Source organism: Chelmon rostratus, chromosome 7, assembly GCF_017976325.1.
Source record: "Chelmon rostratus isolate fCheRos1 chromosome 7, fCheRos1.pri, whole genome shotgun sequence".
NCBI classification, from domain to species: Eukaryota; Metazoa; Chordata; class Actinopteri; order Chaetodontiformes; family Chaetodontidae; genus Chelmon; species Chelmon rostratus.
The window spans coordinates 18,188,803-18,208,883 of NC_055664.1; the positions used below are offsets into that span (position 1 = coordinate 18,188,803).

Consider the following 20,081-nt stretch of genomic DNA (forward strand, 5'->3'; position numbering starts at 1 on the left):
TCACACAGCATCAGCATCACCACAAACTTTAGCTAAAAACCTATTTGCAAATGCGAAACCCCGCACACTCTCTGCTTGAGTCATGGCTGGTCGAGTTTTCACTACTATCACAAAATCTGGTGAAACAGCAGGCGATGTCTAGCATTTTTACAACAGGTGATCAGAGCTGAGAGCTGGGAGGTATATGAGCCAGAACACAGAGCATGTGCTGCTGCAGTGATTTCAAGTGAAGAACATTTCATATGCCGCCCCCGCCGCTAAGATCATCAGCCCTCAAGGACAAACTAACGTGTAACTAACCTTGGCTAATATTTGTGATTTATATAAACGTGGACACACAAGGAGACACTTTGGCTCAAGGCTACTGGTGACACGGGACGTTTTAACATCTAGCTTTAAATATGAATTTGACTAGTTTTTTAATTCTCCCCCTTTACATGATACAGCCTGTGAGACAGTCAGAAGTGAAATGTGTTGCCTCTATCATTGACTAGAGTGGTAATTGGTCAATCACACCAGGTCTACAACAAATATTTTCATCAGCGATTCTGATTATTTCCTCAATTAATTGATAGATTTTTATCTATAAAATGTCAGACACCAGTTTATCTTCTCAATAAGACACCTTTAAAATTCTCATTTTGTCCAACCACCATGTAAAACCCAAAGACATTCAGTTATCAATCATAAAAAACAGACAAAAGCAGCGAAACCGCACATTAAAGATGCTAAAATCAATTTTCTGTCAATCAACTGGTTGATTAATCAACTAAAGTTTCATCTCTAAATTCTGCCCTTAACTGCACATGACATTCTCATGATAAAAAGCTCTCAAAGCACCCCATGCAGCATGCAGGACATCATCTGTGCATCCCACACCTGCCTGACAACACTTTGCTGTCTAAATGTCACCTGTTATACAGCATGTTTTTGTTGTGTGCTTGTGTGTGTGTGTCTTGGTGGGCTGTGTGTGGTAAAACAGTCATCATGGGAGCCCCATAAAACATTTACAAAGGTGTGGAATACGCCACCGAGAGGTGGAGGTGTGAAATGGGCAGTAAATATTTGCTCCTGCCCCTCCTTCCTTTTCTGTGCATTGCTTTCACCTTATCTTCCTTGTCTTTTTGAATCTTGTATGCTATCACATCTCAAACGCACTTCCTTCTTTGGAAGTAAAGTGGATGAATTTTCACATCCTCTTTAATGCAGGAAGCAATCAAATCCTGTCATGTTCACGGTTTCCATGTTTGCCTATTGCTCCTCTTCCAGGTGTGATTTTTCAGATTTAGTTTTGAGTGAATGAAATGCTAAACTTGCACACCAAAGGCAGGAAACACACAAACTTTCTGCTCTTCTGATTGGCTCCCTCACTCAAACCGTCACGAATAAGACATTATTGTAACGTTTTGTGTGCATCCTTGGTTATTTCACCCTCTAGAGCTTCTTATACAGTCCCGAAATGGCAATTATTCAAACTTATCTGCATGTTTCCACATGATGACATGGAAAATTGCCGGATCCATTACATTAGCATTTTAAGATGCCTGTGGGAAAGGGAACAGAGAGCTGGAGAGAAGAGAATGAGTGACAGTCCTAACCACCTCCCTCATTTCCTGGCCTTGAGCGCCAGACTCGTCGCCATCCAAATTAGATTGGGAGGAACACAATTGGACTAATTTGTGTTTTTCCTCAAATTCACAGAGCAGTTTCCTCTGCTGAAAAGCCCTCATTGACAAAGACATTTTCTCCTCCACACTGCACTATAACCATTCATCCGCAGACCTAGAGGGTGATTTAGCTCAGGCTATGGACGACGCGGTGCTTGTTCTGAGCCCTCAAATCTTCCCTGAAAATCTATATTACAGGAGGGAGATGAATTTAATTATCTGTGCTAACAAAGCGCTTCCTCTTTCTCCCTCTCTCAAATTACTGGCTCTTGTGGTCAGAAATTGTCGTTGAGATCTGAGATGTGTATAACTTAGTGTGTGTGTCTCTGCATGCCTACAGATTTCTGTCCTTAGCTTTACTCAGTCTCCCTTTTAGCCCCCCCCACCCCAAAAAAGGTAAATGGACAGGTCCTTTAAAACGTGTCACCTCTTCATTTATTAATAGTTCTTTCTTCTGTCTTCTCTTTCTCTAGATTCCTCCCTTTTTTTGCACAATGGAGGCTATTCACCAGCCAACACATCACTGCCTGGTTAGAGACAAGAACCCAGTGTACACACACACACACACACACACACACACACACACACACACGGAAAAGCAGGTCTTGTGAGAAGCAGTGAAAAGCACGACGTGTGTGTCTGGAGGAACCGGGACAGCTTCACTCTGATATTTATTCCAGGCCTGACAGCGAGCTGCTGCTGAGCTCACAGCTCTGCAAACAGATACAAGGTCACCGTGTCTTCTGTGTGTCTGTATGCGTGTGTGTGTGTGTGTTTTGACTGTGCTCTTTAGCCCCACAGTTCACACAGATGTTCCTGTAATCCTAGATTTGACTAGAACTGCATATACGAATACTTGTCTATGAAAAAATTAGTCTTAAGTCAACATATTTCCCATTTAAAGGAACCAGACATTTTGGGAAGTACATGCATTTGTTTTTTTGGCAAGACTAAGGCAAGAACACTAATACAACTCTTATATACACATGTAGCTATGGCCAGCAGCACCTGAGCTTAGCTTAGCATAAAGACTGGAAACGGCGAAACGGCTAGCCTGGCTCTTTTCAGTGGTGACAGATCCGTCTACCAGCACCTCTAAAGCTCACTAATTAACAAGTGATATCTGGTTTGTTTAATCCCTAAAAAACAACAACAACAAAAAGGGTTTTTTTTAAATTTTGGTGGATTATGTCCATTTTTTGGCTGGGAGTTACGTCAGTTAGCGGCCTGGCAACTTCACTGTGATGACAGGACTCCAGGAAGAAAGGCACAGACATGAGTCTGAAAATGCATGTGTGTATAAGACTGCCCTGTGTTCCTGTGCTATCTGAGACCTGTCTGTCTATGCGGTGCAGCATTCCATCCCAGATAAGGCACCTGACCTCTGACCTCTCATGCAGTTCAGCCTCAGGTCAGTGCAAGGCTGCTCCTGTCACTCAGATTGGAAGTGAACAACTCAGCAAGTGGCAGTGGGCTGTGTGTAAGTGTGTGTGTGTGTGTGTGTGTGGTGGTAAAAGACGTGGGGGAGGGTTATGGTGTGATAAAAGGGAAAAAAAGACAAGGGGGGAGAATGACAAAGGGAGGGAGGAGAGATGGGGAGCATGAAGTGGGTTTAGGCAGGACAATAGGTCTCCAAGTGACATTTGAGCTTTCTCTCTGCAAGAAGGCCACACTATGTGGGAAAAGACTCAGTGGAGGAATCTGCCTTTTTATGCTAGAGAATGAAGCAGGTTTAAGGATAAAACCCTGGTTACTCACACCATTACATCATAGCTTTGCCCCAAATATTTAAGCACTTTAATACCCAAACTTCAAGCATTACGTCACCCTCGGTCTTTTGGCTGTGAGATATAGCTACAGACAAAACATAAAACCCTATTACAGGACTATCGAGGAAAATACGCTGTCTTGCTGAGAGTCAGAGGAGAAGATTGAGACCACTCTTGTAACTGCCTTCAACTCGAGCCAGGAGGCGGTTAGCTTAGCTTAGCATAAAAACAACAGCAGGTAAAAATCTGCCCACCAGCTCTTTCAAAACTCACTAATCATATTTACTCATTAAGTTTGTACAAAAACTATATAGCAAAAGTAGCTGCATGTGTGTGTGTGTGTGAGCATCCAGTAAGCTACACGCATCAGCTAAAATATTCCACCTCCATTGACCCCACTGCTTTTTCTGGATAAGGAATAAGGCACACACAAGCATGACACGTTCCTTTACCTCTTTGTAGTCATCACTGAGGTAGAGGCTGGATGTCTGCCTGGTGACATCATCCACTCCACCACATCCATCCATATTATCCAGCGCCTCCCTCATCCTCCCCTCCCTCCTCGTCTTCCTGTCTTTTCCTGTCTGCTCAGAAGGTTAGTCCAGACCGGCTCCTGCGTCCACTCAGCACGCATCATATTCCCAGTCGACTCCTGCCTGCCATGGTTTGACATGGGAGAAGGAAAATCTACTCCTCTACCGGTGGCTTCTCCTTGTCTTTCTCTTACATGTTGTGACGCCGCTTTCCTCTCACTTCCCTGCGCTTTCTGACGACTCCTCTCCCTCCTGTGGTTCTGCCTCTCCCGCAGGACGGTGAAAGCACAATGGTCAGAGGTAAGGCCCCTTTAGACCCTCCCTGCCTTCCACCCTCTGGTCAGGGCGGCCTCTCGCAGCCAGAGAGAGCAAAAGAGGGAGAAACTCACACTGGTGCTTTTTTTTTTTTCCTCCTGTTTTTTTCACGCCCTGACGTGAGGACAGCAGCTGTTCGCAACCAGTTTGGAAAGAGACACCTCAGCCATGGGATAGCCACAGTGTGTGTGTGTGTTTACGGCAATGCACTTGTGTTGTGCGTACCCGTGTGTGTGTTTTCAGATGCCTCCTGGTGTATCTGGAGCCTCTCCTGGACACTATCTCTCACCGTCTATATTTATTCCCCCTCTGTTACACCCAAGACTCCCTTCTGAATTCTTCCTTTTAGGCTTCCCAACCTCTTACCTGGGATAACTTACAATTCTGTGTATGTTTGTGAAAGTAACTAACTAAAAATGTAGATTACTCTACATATTTGGGGCGAAATGAATGTAGAAGTGTGTGTGTTTATGTAACAGAGGAGGTAGCGCGCTCCCTTCCTGCCAAGGTAAAAATAGTGCCCCGTCTGGACTCCAAAGCCAGCAGCCCCACAGCCCCGGCCAGCTAAATAAACCCTGACAGAGCACAATGGACCATTAGTCTGGCACACAAACACACATGCACGCACACAAAGTCACTCTCTCTCTCTCTCTCGCACAGGCAGAGACTGCTCGTGCCTTGTATCAGTGACTTACATTTTCAATCTGAGCTCTCCACAGTGTGTAATGATCTCATCTTAGCGAGACGCTATCGACCCGTGACTCATACATTTGTCATAGCCGCCCAGACAGAAAATTATGTCCACATACGGCTGCAGAATCACACTGCAGGGGAACATGACTTCACACAAGCACACAAACCATCAACTGGTTACACAGAAAAATGACAGGCATGGCAAGGGTAAACTCATATTTCATATGCACCAGAACAGGGGATCACAGCTTTCCTGTGTAATGATTACATGGAATGCACATTAGAGATTATTTTTATTGTTTGACTAACCAGTTGATTATTTTTTAGTTAATTGCTTATTTGTCTATGAAATGTCAGAAAACTGTGGAAAAAAAACCCAATTTCCATGAGCGCAACGGTGATGTCTTCAAATTGCTTCTTTTGTCTGACTTAACAGTCCAAATCCAAAAGATATTTCACTTTAAAAGGATTAAAACGAGAGAAAAGCAGCAAGTCCTTATAAGTGAGATGCAAAAGAAGCTGAAGAAGAGGTAAAACTGATTGTTTTAGCAGCACAGTAGTGTAAACAATTACAGAAGCAGCAGGCTGGCACCGCAGTAGCTTTTGCATATATTTTGGTAACACAAGTGCACAATGCACACATACATCTTGCTGCAGGGCTGGAATAAAAGAATGCACTATACCTGTCAAGAAACTAGAAATATAACTATACTAAACTGAAACAATAAAAGTATCATAAGCCTTAGAGAAATACACATCACTTTAACCCCGACCTTATGCAAAGTTCTGTTTCTTTCTCTCTCTGAAGCATCAAACCTCCACCTGCACACTGACTCAGAGGATGAATCACGCCAAATACTCAGAGATCTAATGGGAAGACGGGGATATCAGATGAGAAATAAAATAGCCAGCCAAGGACAAAGGGGTATACAAGAGAGATGAGAGGAGAAAGACAAGAGGGGAGAGAACGGCAACTGATACTGATGAACATGAGTCACATTCATCTGTTCCTCTGCTGAGCGAGAGCGAGAGCGAGCGAAAGAAGAAGACATTTGGGGAATAATGCATTTGCATGATAACATCAAAGTGTATTTGAACACACGCACCCACGCACAAACACACACACACACACACACACACACACACACACACACACACAGACACACACACACACACACACAGGGGTTAAACGAAAAAATAGGAAGTGGGTCTGATTCAGCGTTGATCCCTAAGGATTATGGGTAGAGTACAGCGAATTGTCTGGCTGTCTCCTGAATCCACCCACACTGGACTGCTGCTGCTGCTGCTGGGGGACAATACAGACAGTACACACACACATACACACACACACACACACACACACACACACACACACACACACACACACACACACACACAGGCCAATAAAACTGTTGTTAGTTGTGAGCGAGAGTGGCCTGTTCGGAGCTGAAGGGTGGGGCAGAGTCAGCCCCGATGGTTCCCTGCTTCATTACTGAGGCTGACTTCATGGTGAAGGTGAAGTCAGTGCCGATTCAAATGGGATAGGAGGCCGAGAGGGAGGGGTTACCTGGGATGCCGGCAATGCGGATCTGTGCACACCCACACGCACTTCACAAATGTGCACAAAAGCGAAGCCTCAGTCTCAGCTGAAGGGCGAAGACAGGAGATGGTTCCAGCGGCATGTTTGAGACGTACACACAGGTTAATAACTCAGATGCTTGGCTGTGGGGTCAGCCGAGGGGGCGAGCAAACGAGAAAGACAGAGCAATACACACACATACACACACACATGCACACACAGAATGGCTTATTGTTCCAAGTGAACAGAGGGTGACTGTGGGAGAGAGAGTTCCTGGCACCTCCTGTAAGCCTGGGATCCAAGGCCAATGGCGCTATGTGTGTGTGTGTGTGTGAGAGCATGCACATGGCCGATACCTACACCCGTGATGCACTTTCCCTTTTTTTAATCAGCCTCACTCCGTGTTTGTTTACAAGTTTCTGTATCTGCACACTGGCACACACTGCTCCTTAACATCTATGTGCGTGCGTGGTTTTATAACACCAGAGCACATTTACTGACACGTTCGAGAGAGAGAGAGTGCTACAGACTCTGATCTGATCTTATTTTGGAAAGCAGGAGGAAAAGAAATGGGGCTGCTACCATAGCAACGTGGTGAGAATTTCTCCATGGCGATGCTCTGTGTTCAAAACAAATTGGGCTGTGAAAGGAGCACAGGGCGGCCCATCGGGACGTCCGCTAACTCACACAGAGGCTAGTGTTGGAGGGAGCTGAACTTCTGGCAAATTGTATAATATTAGGACAAAGTACGGGCTTGTCTGAAAGGAAAAATAGGCTGGCTGCACAGCAAAGGTGTGACACAGGGGGCTCAAACAATGCACATCACATTACAAATCACAATTAATAACGAAACTTCTAAACTACACTTGTGTCTTGTTGTAACTGTGTGTACAAAAGCAAATATTATTAGTGATATTAGTTCATTAAATTACCATAAGTTTGTCCTGATTAATAACCAATTAAAGTAATATGGCTTTAGGATAGAATTAGATGCGTCTGTGCATTTACTTCAGGGATGGGACATGTTTAGCTAAGCTTAGCATAGAGACAGGGAAACTGTCCTAAGTGGAAAAATGTGCCTTCGCTATGTTGCATTTTGTTTAGCTTGTACATAAACACAAGTGTAAGCATGGTAATTTGTTTCAGTGGGAGTTACATGCTATAATGACTTCCTGGCAAACTAGATTCATTTATTACATGAGTAATTTCATGCATTCGGTTTATTGTTTGGCCTTATTGATCAGTTCTGTCGTTGCAGCGCGATCCATCAGCGGCATCTACTGTACTGCTAGTCCTCATTTATAATTCATCAGGCCACACCTCATATGCTGTTACACTGAGCTCTCCACCGCCGCTCCCCAGCCGAGCGGGACAGACTGCACGAGCTTGTAGACACATATGCATAACATAAACACACATAAATCCTCCAACTGCGGAGTGTGTGACAGGATCCGACGTTCAATCACAGTTCCCGGGGTCTTGGCAAGCTGACAGTGCTCCTGCGGCCTGGGATGACACACTGGGGCCGAGCTGATAAATCTCAACATCACCCTTCAACCTGCTGGTGCCACGATACGGCACAGCAGGATTTAGAGATTTACACGAGGATCTGAAAACGGGATGATATATGGAGACCTTGGCTGCTAGTAAACACGGTGAAGAACAGCGTGCTTTTAGCTCACTTAAATTAAGCACTTAACAAAAAGAGCAGCGTCAAGATGAAGAGGACGGCTGCAGCAGATGATTTAATGATGGACATTTTTTTTGCTTGTTTTGGCCTCGTGGTTTATTTGAAAAATTGACAGAGCTTGAATCAATAGATGCTTTTGGTCGAAATGGTTGCCTCAGTAGTTCTCCCAGGGTCAGCCTGGGACTTAACTGGCTAATGGTTTCTGACATTAAGTGGGAGCTCGCCTTGAATATTAGAGGGTGAGCGATCAGGGAAGATCAGATGCTTTCCGTGTTTCTTTTCCAGAATTAGACAGAAAGACGAGGGCCGCACCTTAATCAAAGCAGAGGAAAACAGCGATGCTGAGAGATCGCCACCGGAGACAAACAGAAACACAGGGACACCCTGCTCCATCTTTCTCCACCTTATCTGCTTACTCCTTGTCCATTTTACGCCCTCATTAAACCCCTTGTCCCCTCTCCTCCTCTATTCCTCTGCTCTTTCCCCCCATCGCACTTTCCTTCTTTCCATCCCTCGATGTGTGTGTGTGTGTTTGTGTGTGTGTGTGTGTGCATGAGGGGCGCTGTCTGCCTGCTGGTTGCCAGGTTACCAGTCTAATTGAGGGGCCTCTGGAGAGTTTCTGTTATCGGAGCCTGAACCCTCTGCTCCGCTTACTGCTCTCATGCTTTCTCTGATTCTCTCTTTTCTATAACATCTCTCACATTAAATCCAGCTCATCTTCCATTACTTTCTCCCCCTCCATCAGTTACAGGTGTGCCACATCATATAAGATAACATCGGCATGAAATTAATATGTATGTATGAAAATAATATGAGAGTTAATGTCAGTAACATGATTTGTAATGACATCATACAGCAGCAACAAGCAAACAAACTACTGATTCAGCATTGCATTGCCAAATCTTTGTAAGGGTTAAGTTGTACTCTATATTTTGTTATATCATCATTGTGGTGATATTTTAGGGCCATATCACCCAGCGACACCCTCAATAAACTTTTTACAACTCAATTTTTCCTTTAAATTCCTTAAATTGGACCAATGTCGGTGATTTTTCTAGTCTTCCTATCACATCTAATCTCAGTTGCCTCAGAAAGCGATGCCGCTCTCATTTCTCTCTTTTCCACCCATCTCTCCCTTCATTGTGCTCAGCTTGTGTTGTCAATAGTCCTCCTGTTACTCTTTCATCTCTGCCTTTCATCTGCTGTCTCCAACGGCCCTTTGGCATCACTTTCTGCCGGTTATCTGCTGCTCTTTCCTCCCATCTTTCTGCGCTCCATCTAGCTTTTATCTACCACCGAACATGGCAGGAAATCCTTATCCCGTTACACAACTTGTCCCCCGCCCACAGAGGCACAAATCCACCCTCCTGACACGCACATGTGAACATGCGCAACTTGCACCAAGATTAATACAAATGTTTTGTTCGATGATTTGAGTCTTTTTGAGGTTTTCCTAAACCAGGGGGCACTTTATTAATTCCCAAAACAAAATCTCACGCGTTAAGAGGATGTGCAGGAAACTGACAAGAGATCAGCTTTTATAAATGCTGATAATGCCACATTACAGCTGCTAGCACCCAGCTTGAAGCACTTGAAGCACATACTAAACCAATCACATTTGCCAATGCATACACTAAAAATGTGAATCTATTTAACCCTGATGAAGGACGGAATCTGGACTCTGAAGTTTCTTGCTGTATTTCAATAAAACACTTAAAGTGCACCCACAAGGCCCGTCCGTTTCTCCAGGACCCTCATGTTTCCTTCTCATCACTTCCTCTGCAGCTTCCCGTGCTTCTACACTCGCTTCTCCCCATCAAAGACGCTCCATCTTTTCCCCCTCAGTGCCTCCCCTGGCATATTCAGCTCATATCTTTTGCCTTTCATCTACCTCTCTGCATCTCCCCTGCATTGCAGACTTTCTTCCCAAGCAGGGCTGCTTACAGAAAAGGGAATGTACAGCTGTGATGTACTCGCTCTTCTTTAATCACGGCCACTTCATTCCTCCCAGTTCCTCGTCAAAGTGGGACAGAGCTGTCACACGTCCCGCCAGAATCACACATGCTCATAAACATGCATGCACACATAGACACAACCCTCCAGGCAGCCATTCACATTTATATTCTCCATGCACGCTGAATGACAGGCATCCTTTACATGAAACTCACAGTGCAGAACACATTCGCACACATGCAGAGTTCAGTCACGACACTGTCAACTTGCAGCTACATGCACACCTCATGCCTCCTTGACATGGATCGGTGGGGCTGGACGAGGGGGAGGTGGAAGGGACGCAGGGCATTATTCCCTTGAGTCAAGTGCTCTCTTAGCAACCAGACAGACATCAGATTCACAACACAATCACGTAACCACAAACGACAGAGAAATACTCCTACACAGGTCTGAGTCTCTGCAATGACACACAAGTCCTGCACATGTGCAACACTGTCCTACTTTCAACGTGACATTCAAGGATTTGCAATATGAGGAGGTAAAACATGATGGTCTCTCTATCAGCGAAGCAAACAACAACAAAATCAACATCAGCTTGCGTCTGTTAAAATGTTTAAGACGCTGGAAATGAAATTAAATGAATGCAACGTGTCGTGCTGCTCTGAGAAGTACCTGGTAAGAACAGTTTTCCTGGTGGACCATCCTTCACAGCATCCTAGAGCGGAGCTGGCTGAGCTGGGGGAACAGGAGCGGGACTGGGACAAGATTCCCAGCCCTGCAGGGGTATTCCAGCGGAGATTAGAGGAGAGGAGGGATCTCACCCAGTCCTGGATCCAAACTAACAAATTCAATACTCTAGCTCGCCAGTCAGCTCAGTCTTCCACTGCTTTCTAGCTCTGTTTTTTTCTGACTGTTTTCTGCTCTATCTGTTTGCTGAGAGCGAAGGGCAGGGTCTGATCGCTGCTTCCCCAAAGTCGAAAGAGGGAGGGGAGCGAGAGGGCTGGAGGAGGGGTGTGAGAATCGGAGAGAGAGAGAGGAAAAGAGGGAGGGAGGGGAGCGGTGGAAAGCAGAGAGTACACTCCCGGTCGCCTTTCTCTGTCTGGTTCAGACTGAAAGGGGGAGGAGCTGCCGGGCCGAGTGTGTGCAGAGCCGGCTGGTGGGGAGAGGGGACGGTGGAAAAGGGAGGGAGGGTGAGGTTGGTGTGGGTCAGGGTCGGGATGTCATTCATATGGACTGATGCCAGACAGAGAGACACACAGAGAGGAAGAGAAGGGCAGAGGAGCCACTTTAACCTTTATCTTAATCCATTTCTGTGCTGCATTAATAGTCAACAAAGACAGGGCGCTGCAGTGCTTTAAAAGTCAGACTAAAACGGGGGCTGGGTATCAAACCCCAAATGTGTTTCAGCTGCAAGCATCCGAAAATGTCAAGTGCCAAAAGATGACATTTAATCTCTGGTTAGATTTGTAACCTTCCACTTAATATTTAATCAGCTCCTGATTTAAACCAAAATGAAGACAAAGAGGCAAAGATGTGTCACCCTGGCGACGTTTGATGATTTGTGCCGTCTTTGTCTCACTGTGTAAAAGTGCGCGTACACCTTCCCCTCAGTCTCTGTTTGTCCCTCTGCAGGATTATAATCTCATGGTGGCAGATGGCCGCCCTATAATCCACACCCAGGCCAACCTACTCAGATAATCTCTCCCTTCTCCATCTCTCCATCCATTCCTCTACCCTGACCTCTCCACATTTACTGTTATGAATCCGTCGCTTTGTTTCCTGGTCTGTCTATAATGTTTGATCTCACTCAGATGTAAACATGTGTCCTGCATCTTGACTTTTTTTGCAGCGGGGTATCATCACATAACATTATTTTGCAATTAATTCAAATTTTTACAATATTTATGTAGCCCAAAATTGCAAATAACAGATTTTCCTCAAAGGACTTTACACTCTGTACAGCATATGACACCCTCCATTCTTGGTCTATTGGTTTGAATAATAATAATAAAAAACCCTTTTGGGGTTCAATTACAATAAAATAAAGCAGAAAAGAAAAACAAAAAATCTTCATATTTGAGAAGCTGGAATCCAATTTTTTTTGTAGAATCTTTGCTGGTTTTTGGTGAATCAAATAATCTTTTCACACACTTGCGTAGTATGTTTGCTTTTACCTACAACCGTTTATTTATATTCCTCCACCGGCAACACTACCATTAAAGCAGTGGAACAGCTTTGCACCAGAATGTGTGGAATGTGGCATCCTGATGCAAAAAAAATCATGCATCTGTTTCAGCTTTCATTTTTGCCTTTTTTTGGCAAGGTAACAAGCTGCAGACACCTCCTGTTATCTCATCCCTCCTCTCCTGCCAGATCTCTCTATCCGGTATTGATCTCTGTTGGGTGACGCTGCTTTCCCCCCTCCGATAAGACCACTCTTGGGTTTAATGACCTGGAAGTGGATCGATGAGCTCCCTGCTCTGATCTCTCTGCTCCAGCCTGCACATCGCTGGCTCTGGTCTGGCCCTCTGTGTGGTGCCCAGCTGGGGCAGACTGGAACGGTGCCCATCCTGTCACACTAACCTTGGATATAATTATCTGTGCATGACACTGACCGGTGATAAACTTGTTATTCTTACAGTGAAAGCTACTGACTGGGCGTTGTAAAAGCACTCTTAAGCTTGTGCTGAGTTTATAGGCATACAGTAAATAGGGGGGAAATAGTAAAGTCAAGCGATTAATGGCAGAGAGATTAAAAAGTGGCTGTTGAAGAGAGTCAAACATCTGGCAAGTCAAGGGATTTTCTCTGCCATTCACTCTCAAGCTGCTGTGTCTCTGTTGGATATATTAAGTTAGCTGTTTGCCAATACATGAGCTGATAGAACTTGGCTACTTTCTGCCCTCTAGTGACTGACAATCGCTGGATAATAACTGGTGGATTATAGTGGACTTTTGTTGGACTACGCAGCACAATCGCAAGTGAATCCGGCTGCTGATCTGAGACTCTCAAAATCTTAAATTTGGTGCCAAGAACAGACTCAAACCGAGTTTCTCTTGAGGTGTTTGGATGCTTCATATGAAGTGCTTCATCTGATCCCCCCCCCGCTGTCTATGACGAGTGACGAGATGAAGGTGCAGCTACATGCTTATTGCAAATTCATCTCAAGCCTCCCCTGGCCTTTAGTGAGTTTGTGGGCTTAAAGAGTGAATGACATCAAAATGGAGGCTGATTCTCCTGTAGTGGTGATTCAGAGGCCATGTTTCCATGCAATTAAAAAAAAAAAAAGTAAAATGTGAATTATTTCCATCAGCGTAGTTTCGTTGGTGGTACAGGCTGTAATAAACAGAGCAAAAGAAGAAGAGGTCGCAATCTGGACACAAAACCAGTTGTTTGCCAAACAATTTTAAAGGAGAAGAAGAAGAAACAAAACCAGTTGCCTCACTATTCATGAGAGATAAACGGAGAGAAACAACAACAGAATCAGGCACTTTTCTTCTTCTCCTTCTCTTAGAGCAGAAACAGCTGATCAGTCACGTGAGTTAAATGTTGCCAAAAAAGGCAAAAACCACAAAAAATTTTTTTTCGCAAAATTGAGGAAGTTTTTTCAAATTTTGGCATTTCCATCAACTTTTGCTCACGCAACACTTCAAAACCTGCATGAAAATGCTTTGATGGGAACACGGCCAATGATGCCATGTACTGGCCTCAGATACATTAAAGCCTGACACTTCTCCCTTCCGAATACAAATGCATCGCACTGATTTCTCTTTCTGATGCACATGCATACCAAGGCAAGTGCATGTACAGGCGGGAGCCCAAACCCCCCAAGCCCCCCCACAAACTTTGATGTCCAACATCTGTGAGCCACGCTTTGATATGAGGAGCCACAGCAGCCCCTTTTTTCTCCCCTATCACCATGGCAGCAGTCACTCCGAAGACACCCCCCGCTGACCTTCACACGGTTGTCAAGGTTACAATCTGAGTCAAAGCACAGGTGGAGACCGAAACAGCACCTTTTCATCCATGCTAGAGAGGAAAACAGTATCTGACACCATCCAGACTGCATAGTGTGCAACCCCTGATTCGCAAATTAGAAGAGTATTAGCCGCGTTAAACAGAAACAGCAAACAAACTCCAATAACTGTGATTATGCAAGTGGCACAAAGAAGATTCAGGACAAAGATTATTAAGCAGAGACAGGAGGAGACGACAGGCAGGCAGACTGCAGTTTAGCCTCCCACACACCGGCCACATTATGAAGCGTTCATCTGGGTGGTGTGGGAGCTAAAAGACAAGTGCCTTTCTGCTAAAATATAGCTGTGCACTGATCCTAATGGCGAACTTCAGCAGCACTGTGTAATTTACGTCTGCAGAAATCGCTCACGTCCATCACTCTCGCTGTAGTACACGCCGAGCAGCTCGCCTCATCCTCCATTCCTCCACGGCTGTGGGGCTCTGCGTGTTTAAACTCTGCTATGTGGGCACATTCACAGATGCAAACAGAAATAGTGAATGCTTAATCAGAAGTTGCCGATAACAGAGCGAATAACAAGCTGACTCTCTCTAGTCGTGGGATACAGAGAGAGCTGGAAATGATACTGTAGGTGGGAAATAATGCCCCGTAACACCCTGCGCAGCTCATGGAAAAGCAGGATTCTCAGTCATGCTGTGACGCCTCCTCCCTTCCACTGGCAAACAGCTTGCCCTCTCTCGTTCTAGCCTCCTTGCCATCTACCCCCTCCTTCCTCTTTCTCTTTCTCGCCGGCCTTTCAGCGTGGCTACACTTGCTTTCTTTCTGCCACTTTTCTCCTCCTTCCCTCGCTCTCTGATCGTCTGCCTCCCTCTCCTTCGCAGCAGGAAGAGGGGAGCGCAGATGCTTTTAGCGAGCTGACATTTTGTGCCAGTTTAAAAACACTGCATAGCAAAGCAGGTTGGCTCAGTGTGAGGGCCAGATTCTGGCAGTAATGAGCTCGCTCTGACAGGGAGGAACTGATGTGGAAGGCCAGGGAGGACGGGCGCGTGTGTGTGTGTGTGCGTGTGTGTGGGCGCTCTCGGTCTTATGATCAGCCACCAGGGGTTGTTCTAATGAGGACTGTCTACGGCTTGTGGTGGAAAGCTGGAGCATGTTGTGACCACCAGGCTGTATTAATATTTGTTTCACATTCTTAAATGCGTCACAAAATCTGTGTACCAGCTGAGTAAATGACTGACTGACCACCACTTACACTTGTGCAATGACAAAGTCCATTAAGAAGCAGGAGCTGTGAGTCACACTGAATAATAAGCAGCTGAGATGGGTTCGATGGGCTTCTTGTTGTCTTGACTACAGATAAAAAAACTGTGAAAAGCAAAAAGGTGAAAATGTGGAAAATAACTGACTTTAGTGTAGAGCTGAAACAATTAAGTGATTACTACATTAATCAATTAGTTGATTGAGAATTTTCAGGCAAAAACACTCTGATGCTGCTTTAATTTGGTTATCATCATCATCATTGTTAACTCGGTTGGACAAGATGAAACATTGTGATTAAAAATTAACCTGCAGATTAACCAATAATGAATATAACCGCTAATTGAGGTTGTCACACGTCTTATGTGATAGCTGAATATTTCGGGTTTCGAACTGTTGTTTGGAACAAAACGAGTGATATGAAGATGTTGTGTCAGGTTTAAGGGGACTCAAACAGGCACTTCTTGCTTTTACATACTAGGCGATCAAGTAAATAATGATTAGCATCAGCCCTACTTCAGTCTGATGGAATGATTATTCCTGTTACGGGTATGTGAGAAGATAAAAGTGCTCTGTTACAGCAACAGATGAGGCTCTCTGCATGACCTGGCACTGAGTCTCTTATTTGCTCTCTCTCTCTCTCTCTCTCTATCTCTCTCTCTCTCTCACACACACACACACACACAGTCACATGAACAGACATCTTAGATAACACAGAGTCAGAAACATGGAGGCAAAAATACTCTTCTTTTGTTGGGGTCTGTGTGGGTGTGTAGACATGATTTAAACATGCCGTATTTTTAGCCCCATATAAACAGACCAGGTTCAAAACCCACTTCTCTTACACACACACACACACACTCTATAATTAAGAGCAGAAAAGACCAGTGTTTCATGTTTCAGCTCCACCCGAATGAGCATGCATGTACACGCACGCACGCACTCACCACAAACACAGGCCACTCTGTGTGTGTGTGTGTGTTTGTGTGAGTCTGACTCAACCTTTTATCCCTGCGACTAGAGACAGGAGAGGTGATTGATAGGAGTTTAAAACCCTTCACTCCTTCAACAACATGAACCCTCTTTCTCAATTTCCGACTCTCACTCTCATTTTGTTGCCTTGTTTTGTTTTTTTTTTGTTTTATCTCCGTCAGCCCTGTTCGTACTTATAACGCCGGCCTGTGCACGAGTGTGTGTTTATACGTCTGTGTTCAGCTCCACTCTGTAGCCACTGACACAAAGTTATAACATTAGAAGCCGTCTCCCGGCTGCTACATAAATCCCCATTTCCTCCACAGCACGCTCTGCCACTCACGGCCTGTGCCCCTCTTTGATAGTTTTCATGGGGTGGAGAAGGGGGAGCCAGGCGGAGGAGGAGGTGGGGGGGAATGGTCTCCTGCTGTATTTTGGCGGTGTGAGAACATTAGGCTATAATGCTTCCTGACAGCTTGAGGAAGAGGACAATTAGCAGGGAACGGGAGTGGGAACGGTAGCGAAGGACAGAGGATGGAAGAAAGGAAGAAGAAAAGAAGAAGGTGGAGACTCGCAGCTGTGTAGCAGAATGAGTTTGAGACTCGGTATGAGGGTGAGCCGACTTCCACGCCAGATAGGATTTACCACATGCTGGAGAGGGGTCTGACTCACAGGCCTCGGTGAATCACGGTTGAAGGAATCAGGGGAAGGGTGTGTTTGCGTGACTTATCAATCAGGATGATCAAGCAGACAAACGGTGGAGGAATGTGTAGCTGTAGGCTACGCCTGTCCACCGAAAGCATTGCCACCTATCTGATTAACTCATGATGCAGCAGGCTTGCCTCGGTGACGTGACTCTTGATCATTAAGCACATTCGGTGGAGGTGAAATCCTCAGTATAATTCCACCTCGAGCGACCGAAGAGAAAACTTATCAGTTCATCTGCACCTACGGCGTCATTATTACTCATCAATACAAACAGGGCTGAATGTTTGTGTGTTTGTTTACCTGTGCAGACAAGGAGAGTTTATCAGGCAGCTGGTTAAACTGTACTTTGACACCAGATAAGAGCAGTTTAGACTGTACCACTCCTGTCTTGAACTTAATAACCTGATGCGTTTCTTGGATGTTTATGCGTCCCCTGGTTACAGTTTGTATGCAACATTTTGACAGTCCTCAGCTAGCAGCTAGCAGGTACATCTAAACAGCGTGAGTGCTGTGTGTGCAGGTGCGGACCCCCTCCAGATGAAAAATGGCGTAGCAGACCATCTGATGTCAAACTGAGCTCAGTTTTCAACCACAGCTGAAGCCCATGGGATCAACGCTGGGCACGTATATGTTTGCTACCTGACCAAGCAGACAGTTGGCCATCGGGCACATTTGGCTGACAGGGCATGCTGAATGGCCGGTGGTGAGAGAGCTAACTGAGCGGCTGTTCAGCCCTGCCAACCTGATTTTACCCATTTAAGGCAGTTTGTTCTAATGTTTTGCTTCTGCCTTTTTTCTCTTCTTCCACAAGCACAGACCACAGGCTGACAAGGCCAGTGCAAAGCAAAGCGTTACAGTACCAGCAGTGCCTATCTGACCTATTCTCTCAATTTGTATTCATAGTGCACAGAAAATGCATGTGTGTAAATTATATGCATGCAGTCGCTAGTTAGTTTCAGTGGTTGCGGTGTGGGCAAGTGACATCCTCAGGTGGCAAAGACATTTTTATAGTCTGGTTTTGTCATGGCGAGTTCTTTGAGCTCGGCCTGCCACTTTCTCCGCAGCTCAAGGTAAAGCAACATTCAAATCAGGTGTATAGCACAAAGCTTTGCTTATTTAAAACAGGATTAAAACACACGTGCGCTTCACATTTGACGATCGACTTCCTTCGCCAAGTAGAAATCCACATATGGTCAGCCAGCATGAACCTGCTCTTTGTTAAAGGGTCACACAGAACGTAGCACTGAGGAAACTGAGTTGCATGGATGGATGTGCAGCTGGCTCTGCTTCATACTCCATCCTCCACATATTTAACTTTTCTGTTACATGCAACCTCAAAAGACGACATGTCACAGCAGAGGAATGTAGTGCCCTAGGATATGATTACATTTGGAGGCTTTTGCCAAACAATTTCTCTGACTTTTAGTCTGTCCTTTATGAAGTTTTAACGCTGTTTACAGCCACATCACTTTCACATGCGCTGCTGAAAGAGGTCTGACAAACCGGACAGAAAGCACACTACAAATTTTACAAGAGGTCATGTTCTGCTTTACCTGAGTTAAGTGCCCGACTTGCTGTGAGGAATCCAAGGTTAAGCTGGGAAGAAAAATACTCCTCTGATAAAAAACGAGGGGAAAAAGAACATCTACCAGCACTGGCAGATTCTCAGGATACCATGAAAACAGAAAGATACCCTTTGTGATCTAGTGAGATGAGTGTGTGCATGTGTACGTGTGTGTGCGTGTGTGCTAACTGGAGACAGAAAGCTGCTCGACTCTAAAGCAGAGGCGGTGCAGTCAGCATGTGTAAGGAGTGTGTGTGTGTGTGTGTGTGTGTGTGAGCTGTGGTGTGCAGAGGGCCGGGCGTGTTTCAGCTGGTACCGGCCATACATGCACACACTCACACACACTCATCACACACACGCAGGAGGAACCGTGGTTAAGCCTAGGGGGCTGAACCAGACACCAGAGCCTCAAAGAGCGCTCTCCACACCTGGCAAAAGCCCTGCCCCCCATCTCTGAAGCCTCCTCCCACTTCCACCCCATATATATATGTTGACTATCTACTCCTCCAACAACCCCACAATCCTTCTCTCACCTCCCTCCTCCTCCACAAGTCCTTCTGATCCCACCTATCTGCCCCAAAGGTTTCGCCAGTCTCCTAAATTCAGACTTCCCTGCTTTGTTTACCCATGCAGGACCTAAGTGGTGCCTATTTATATCCACTATAACTGCACTCAAGACCTCTCAAGCCCTACAATTTCGTCCTTCTCCTACCCTCTCTCCCTGCACATAGCACAGTCTGAGTACTGGGGGAAGGTAGTAGTTAGGTTGTTAGTGGAGGGTAGCGAGTACAGTTCAACTGCTGAACTTGTACATAATCACAGAGCAGAGCGTAGAGAGACAGGAACAGAGAAACCTCTGCCTTTGCTCTTCTCTCTAACCTCTCTCTGCTTCTTTCTCACCCTCTTATTTTCCACAGCCCTCGAGTGCTTCGCTGGGGCAGAGCGCTCCACACTTGTGCAATTCGGTTCGGCTCTTGGCCTTTTCGCTGTTTATATGATATGGTGCGCTTGAGCAGCACCTTCCTATTAAGCAGATGTTCATCGGCCTGTTACTACCTCTGACAGCTGGAAACCGGCAAAGGTAAAATTGTCACATCTGTCCTTAACAGTGCACAGATCATATATTTAGAAGTTGTCCAACTTTTTACAAGGCAGACGGTCTTTTGGATATTTGTGATCTCAGATCTAACAGAGGTTAGGTTAACATTTCTAATCACATTAGCTACATAATGTTGAGGCTGACATATTTTGAAATTTATTTCCTAAAACAAGGATCCTACATGTCCCATAATGCATCTTGATACACTCTCTTTTCATTGGACCTTTCCAAACTACAAACATTTTTTTTTACAAAGGTTTACAGAAGAGATACAGCTGTTTTCATAGTCAACTGATCCAGATGTGTAC

At 45.3% G+C, this 20,081-nt stretch overlaps 1 protein-coding gene across 4 annotated transcripts in view; it reads right to left on the minus strand.

The window, feature by feature from the left end:
- Positions 1-20,081, minus strand: part of schip1 (schwannomin interacting protein 1) — a 197,773-nt gene that overhangs the window by 13,298 nt on the left and 164,394 nt on the right. The window contains exon 1 of one of the 4 annotated variants that reach the window (XM_041940016.1): positions 10,872-11,163. The exons of 2 other annotated variants lie outside the window; for them this stretch is intronic. In XM_041940016.1, the coding sequence (XP_041795950.1) occupies positions 10,872-10,901 (30 nt within the window). In that variant the 5' untranslated portion in view covers positions 10,902-11,163. Of the gene's footprint in view, positions 1-3,888; positions 4,003-10,871; positions 11,164-20,081 lie in introns of those variants that run through there. One more of the 4 variants, XM_041940014.1, reaches the window with a different exon arrangement.